At 34.9% G+C, this 7210-nt stretch overlaps 1 protein-coding gene across 6 annotated transcripts in view; it reads right to left on the bottom strand.

Moving 5' to 3' along the window:
* Positions 1-7210, bottom strand: part of Exoc2 (exocyst complex component 2) — a 203983-nt gene that overhangs the window by 91609 nt on the left and 105164 nt on the right. For all 6 annotated transcript variants that reach the window (XM_015506131.2, XM_048800480.1, XM_048800481.1 and 3 more), the window contains 2 exons: positions 6135-6260; positions 691-815 (listed from right to left, as the gene is read on the bottom strand). In XM_015506131.2, the coding sequence (XP_015361617.1) occupies positions 691-815; positions 6135-6260 (251 nt within the window). The remainder of the gene's footprint in view (positions 1-690; positions 816-6134; positions 6261-7210) is intronic.

The following is a 7210-nucleotide window of genomic DNA, read 5'->3' on the forward strand; positions in this document are numbered from 1 at the left end:
TATTTTCCTGCTCACTGCTGCCACCTAGCATCACAAGTGATAATTACACCATATGTCCCTAGCTTAAGAAACACATAAAATTCAAAGTGATGTTTCTATTGTTATCACTTTCACACCACTGTAAAGTTGAACTATCATAAGTCAGAGACATCTGCACATTGCAATTAAGATATTAAGTAAATGCATGGCTCATTAAAATGTAAAGGCTCATAAGAACTCAAGTAGGTTGAAAAAATGGGGCTATTTGACATGATTTTTAAATTCATTCCCATTAAGAAATTCTAGTTATGTGGATTATTTCAGACCTGTGTACAAGCTGCAAACATTTTATTTGTGATTTATTATTTGTTTATAGTTTACCAAAGTAATTTCATTCACAATTTGTCCTGACATTATACTTAGTCTGAATCCTTGAAAATACTTCATGTTTTTCTTAATTTAGTTGTTTTCCTCATTTAATCCTTATAACCACTTGTTGAGATGAATACCCTTACCATTTTTTTTTTTACAGATGAAGAAACTGAGTCCTGGAACAATCAAGTAATTTGATCAAGGTCATGTGGCCACCAAGTATCATAAAATGACAATTACAGGGTTCAAGCTTCTAAGGTTTCAAAATCTAAAATAAATATTTAAGAACAGAAATTCACAATAACTTAACTCCACCTATAGTCTATTTCCTTTACATACCTCACTGAAAAGGCTTCCATTAACATAGGAAATCCAGAGTTTCCAGAAGTTAGGCAGCTGACTTAAAACAAGCTTGGTTAATTTTTCAACAAATGCCACTCTGTAGGGAGTTTTATATCTCCATGCTAAGGGAAAGAAGAATAAAATACTATGAATACTCTTGTGAATCAGTAAAATAATGTATTTGAAGATATGATTTTCTACTCATACCCACACCTAAAAATGAAATACAAGAAGAAATAACCTAAATATGGGTAGAAACTTGTGTTGGCCCACTTTGGCTATGGAACATCAGCAATATTTCTTTTTTTTTTTAATATGTAGTTTTTTAGTTATAGGTGGACACAATACCCCCATTTTATTTTTATGTGGTACTAAGGATCGAACCCAGTGCCCCATGCATGTCAGGCAAGCACTCCACCCCAGCCCCACAGCAATATTTCTTAATTCATATCATACTCTAGAACACAACAGTCACCAAGGTCCCTACTTTTCTTGTTTCAGTCTGGTATTGAGGAGCACCCTCTAAAGAATCCCAGGCCAGGCCAGGCAGGGACCAGGATGACAGGTCAGGCCAGTACACCATCAGCTGGGAGGGCCAGGAGAGAAGGGTACTTTGGCTCTTCAACCTTATCCTCAGGATAGTGTAGTTTTCTTCAAAAAGTCATGCCTTCAACCAGAAAAGAAAAGCCAACATAGGGGCTTGCTCTGCCATTTAATGAAACTAAAAGCTAATTACGACCTTTGAGAAATGTCATTATACACCCTAGATGATGAAAATTCAGTCAAGAATCCAGTTGTCATAAAGGAGCATATTCAAGTGCAATCACTGAATGAATAACTCCTCCCATAAGATAGAAATTCAGAAAAAAAAATACTGAAACCTCTTTGGTTCTACATTATTTATAGCAGTAACTGAGAAATAAAGCCTTAGATTTCTTTGAGGAGGAATACATTCTTGGGAACAAAAACAAATGTAGAAATTTAGGCACCTATAGCTATTTTCAGGCTCCCCCTTTGTTTATCCCAGGGTTGACTGTTTGGCTACTTGGCTCAGGATTCCTCCCTGTCTTCACTGCTTCTACCCTACTTCCTAGCTGCTCACTTGGGAGCTGCTGCAAGATCCCACAAAGCCCTTCACCAGTCCCACTTCAGTGATTATCAGAAATGCTGGAGGGTGGAGGGAATTATGATCTGTTATTTAGCAACATCAAAGACAAGTCAGCTTCCAACAAGGATTTCCATTAACTCCATGACCAACCACTAACTGTTTTTCAAAATACCCCTAGGCAAAAAAAAAAAAAAAGTGTTATTCTTCTTGGTATTACAGGGAGGAGGTGTAAACTGTATTTGTTTTAAAATGTCTAATAACTTTCTAACTTGTTAATATATGGCTAGGAAATAAAACAGTAGAAGACACTGCCTGGCCCCCACCCCCATTTGCCCAGCCCTTGGTCCAGCTGTAAGAAACCACTGTAATAAGTATCTTGTGATTCTTTGCTAAAAGCTTTTTGTATGTAAAAACATAAATATGTACTCTCTCCCTCCCAACTGTCACTTTAAGTTTTGGTTTTTTTACAAAAATGAAAGTATACTAAATACACTCATTTGATGTGCTTGGCTTTTTTCATTTAACAATGATTCTTATCTTCCACCTTCACACTTAATATGTTCCTCTTCTTTCTTCCCAAAGATACAGAGGACACAGTATTTAATATTTGAGGTAGTCTAATAGGAACATTACCTTCTAATAGAAAAGATTGTTTTCAGTCTTTTGCAGTTAAAACTAATGCTTTAGCCAATAACAGTATGCCTATATCATTTAGCACATGTGCCTGTACAGAATAAACTCCATTATAAGAAGTGCTGGGTCAAATAGTACATGCAGTTGTAATTTTGAGAAATATTATTGAATTGCATTCTAAAGAAGTTATGTACACTTTATCAAACAACACATGAAAGTATAAGCTTCATTATAACCTCACCAACAAACAAACCAAACACAAAAGTTAAAACAAAACCTAAAACAAAAGCTTGGGGTTTTTGCCAAACTGGTATTTCACTACAATAGTACACTGACTTTTATTACTATTGTTATGAATGAGGTTGAGTACCGATTCATATGCTTCCAAGCCACTGAAACTTCCTTTTTGCTGCTTTTAGAGCCTCTTTTTTTTTCTTATGCATATCAATCCTCTGCCTATGTTGTACAGGCACGTTCTAAACTCATTTTTCACATGTATGAAGGCATGATTCTTTAGTTAAGGGCACATTGTAAACTTTTACTCGACCAATATTTATTGATGATCCACAGTGTGCTTATCATGTGGCTATACTCAAGATCTGTGTGAATTGTTCATCACTAATGCTGAACAAGCTCTGCTTTCACAGAGCTTCACAATCTAACAGAACAGTCAATTCAGTACATCACAATAGCAATGTAAGGCAAGGTTAAGAAGTTAAGAAGTAGCTTTCATTTGTTGATAGATCTGTTACAGATTCTTTTTCCTAAAAAGTAAATGATAGATTATTTTCCAAAAGCAGGCAGCATGCCAGGGGCAGGTGTGTTCTAATAACAAGGTAAAAAACAGGAGGAGAAAAATCTAAAAGTTGAAGCATTGAAAAATTTTCAATACATGGTAACAAATAAACATTGTATCTTTCCCAAGAACAATGTTTCAAAATATCTTGTTCCTCCATGCAGCCAAATCTATTATTATTTTGTACCCACCACCAACACTATTCAACCCCTCACTGTGAGAAATTCATCTGTACCTTTATCTCACATATTCTTTGCAAGGCTTATTTGATGGGAAATTAAAGTAAAAGTGTCCAAAGCAGAACCCATTGAACCTGTACCAGCTCTTTATGTAGTTTGTCCTAGCTCACTGCCTATAAATGTACCCTGTGCATATAGATAATAATGTAGGTATCTATACTCTATAGGTGTAAAAAAGCAGTTCTTCATGAAGATTACGCCCTAAACCCAGGCAAAAAATAAGGAATATTGTCTTTTTTCTCCCTTTCTTTCTTTCTTTGGGGTACCAGGGATTAAACTCAGGGGTACTCAACCACTGAGTCACATCACCAGCCTTATTTTGTATTTTATTTAGAGACAAGGTCTCAGTTAGTTGCTTAGCACCTCACTTTTGCTGAGACTGGCTTTGAAATCACAATCATCCTGCCTCAGCCTCCTAAGCCACTGGGATTACAGGTGTATACGCCACCTCATCTGCTTTTTTGTTACTTTAAAAGAAAAATTTCTTTTTAAAAACCATAAAATAAGCAAAGTAAACTCACCCTCATTCTTGTTAAATCCATTAATGAGCATTCTAAATTGAAATGATTTTAAGATAGAAAAAGTACTTAAACAATCATAAATAAAAACATAACAAACCAATTCCAAAAGATTCCTTTGACTGAATCTTTCTATGGCACATTAACCAGAGAAACTACTTTGCCAGACTTCACATAGTGGAGAAATGTTAGAATAGCTACTAAATAATGTTGCTGGACAGTCACAGGGAATGGGAGTTCTGCCATCACTAAATATACTGGCACTCAGTCACCAAGGTTCTCAGAAAATAGCACAGTTCCTGCACCTCCTGCCCAGTGACAGAGAATAATTCTTACCTTTACATTACGTGTAAATTCTTCTTACATACATGTATATGTAATAGACTCCTTTCTCCCCCATTCCTTCTAAGTCTACTTCATCCAAATTCTTATCATTATAACTGAATAATAATTGGATTTTCTTTTCCAACAAGTCTTAGTTAAACGTCACATGATTAGTTAAGGGTCACATGATATATGACTGACAGAATAACATCAAGAGTAATAACTGCCTTTGAATAAAGAAAGGAATTAAGGACATATGGCAGAAACATTCATATTTTTTCCCAAAAGAAATCACAAAATATGTAGGTTGCTTTGATCACAAAGTTGAGAAAGAATCTATTCAAATTTATTCATATCCATGGTTTATTAGAAGCAATCCTTCATAATGTTACAATTTCAAAATATAACTTTAAGAAAATTAAACTTGATTTTTTTGACTTCCACTTCTAGCCATGCTAGAGTAATAAGAATTAGACTTAACCTCCAGCCATAAATAACTAGACCAGCATTGAGAATGGCAAATCCCTATGAAATAACTGTTTTCAGATACTGATAGCAGGCAGCACAGGTCTGTGATCCCTGGGGTGGGAATACATGTAGTAAGCCCATCATCACTCAGGGTTCCTGCTTGCGGCCAGTTTCTGGAATAAAGAGGCAAAGGAGGAGGAATTAAAATAAAGCTCAGTGGCCTTTCTGAGTTGTAGAATAAAGTTTAAGGAGGCTGGGGTAACTAGAAATTGCAGGGAGAGTTCAGGACAGAAAGGGGCTAGGTATTTAAAAATAAATAAATAAATAAATAAACAAATAAATAAATAAAGCTTCAGATCTGTATAGGGATTCTCTTAAGTTTTTTTGCTGAGGACTAGGTCATGCATATTTGGAGTTCAAACACTTCACAAAGCTAGGTAAAGACCAATTAGGAAATTATAAACTCAACAATTTTCAGATATCACACAGGCCATGATAGAACTGAATTAATCTTAACTGCCTGGCTAGCATTATTTACAAGAAGACAACAAAACCCAGACACTCACCACTGAACATTCAGTGTGTGACAAACACTAACAACCACAAAAATCATTAGAAATACCCGAAAGCAAGGGAATGGGAATCATAGCTAGAAGAAAGAAGAAAAATTAGTTGACAGTAACAGATCCAGAAATGATACAGATAATGAAATTAATAGCTATTAACAGATATCTTTATATCATATTTATAATTTATAATATAATATCTATGGCATAATATTCATATTATAATATCTTAAAGGTATAACTATCTTCAAATACTTAAGGGAAAACATGAAAATAACAAAGGAAGGGAAGATTTTAAAAAGACTAGCTGGGGGTATAACTCAGTAATAGAGCATATGCTTAGCCCTAGGTTCAATTTAGAGCAAACAAAGAAGAAAAGAACTTGAAAAGATGAGAAATATAGTACCTGACATTTTTAGGTTGAACATTAACTAATGTTGGGCTGGGATGTAGCTCAGCGGTATAATATCTGCTGAGCAAGCACAAGGCCCTGGGTTCAATCCACAGTAAAGGGGGGGGGAGTCAGAAAAGTTGAAATTGACTCTATAATAAAGCACTGAGTAAACCACAAGGAAAAGGGAAAAAAAGACCCTATCAATTAAATTTAATTACTGCACAGTTACTTAATAAGCACAAGAGGTAAGAATTGATAATATTTCATACCAGTTACATCACTAAATCATGGAATTTTCCAAGAAAAGGAAGAAAGTTTGAAATCATATGAGTACAGATTTAAAAGACCAAGTAAGTGTGTGTGTGTTGGGGAGGGAGAGGGGTGTTGACACCTACTGTCATCTCGACCAGACTGAAAGCTGCTGCCTCTCTTTAGTGATGCTGTCTGACTGAGGTGGCCCAACACAGAAGGTCGCACATCATTATCAAAATCCAGCATGGGACTATGCAGGCCAGGGTTACCTGCAAGAGAGAGGTGATATTCCCATTTATTCTATACATTCTTACTTAATTGATTTAATGCACTGTTTCTCTGAGGCTACTTCTTGCTCTACTGTTCTAATCTTTAAATAAAGCATCTACTAAGTAAAATAAAAAATATTTTCTCTAAATAGCTTTAAAAATCATTCCTACCATGACAAATTTGGAAGATTTAATCCATTATTTTGAAATCATGTGGTATGTGTCATTTTAGACAGCAAGCATGAAAACTGGCAGGTAAGGCTGTAAACATTAAAACTGGGAGGAGAAATAATTTTTTGCAAAACAACTCGTTGACACTTGGAAAGGAAGGCATGGAGACCTGACTCATTTTTACAGAATAAATCTTCTCTGGCTTTTTCACAATTTCTATTTAAATTCCCAATCTCATCCTTTTTTTCTGGGATGTAGAATTTGATTCCATTTCTATTCCTGATACAGGCCATCTAATTTGGATCCTTTTTACTTCACAATGTTAATATTCCAAAAGCTGAACATTCTGATATTATCAAAAAATTTTCTTTCTTTTCCTAGGTAAATTTCACACAAAAATACTGTTTTCTTGATTCTCTTCCCAGAAGTCTTCCAGAAACCCTCAGGATAAAGGCTATACCAGTTTTTTTCCATTCCAAATTATCCTGAAACTCAGGACACAATTTTTCTAAAATGGATCTCAAGAATTATAGGAATGGCATCACATAGTACTAAAAGAGTTTGTAAGGATATTGGTTTCAAGTGGTAAAATTTGCTTTGTTGCTCTGCAGAGGACCCTAGAAACACCACTTTAAGCGCTTTAGTGGAGAATTCGAAGATCTCCAAAATAAATGGAATTCAATGAGCATTTACAGAGCATTTACTACGCACAGGACAAAAAAAAAAAAAAAAAAAAAAAAAAAAAAAAAAAAAAAAAAAAAAAAAAAAAAAAAAAAAAA

Source organism: Marmota marmota, unplaced genomic scaffold, assembly GCF_001458135.2.
Source record: "Marmota marmota marmota unplaced genomic scaffold, marMar, whole genome shotgun sequence".
Taxonomy (NCBI): Eukaryota; Metazoa; Chordata; class Mammalia; order Rodentia; family Sciuridae; genus Marmota; species Marmota marmota.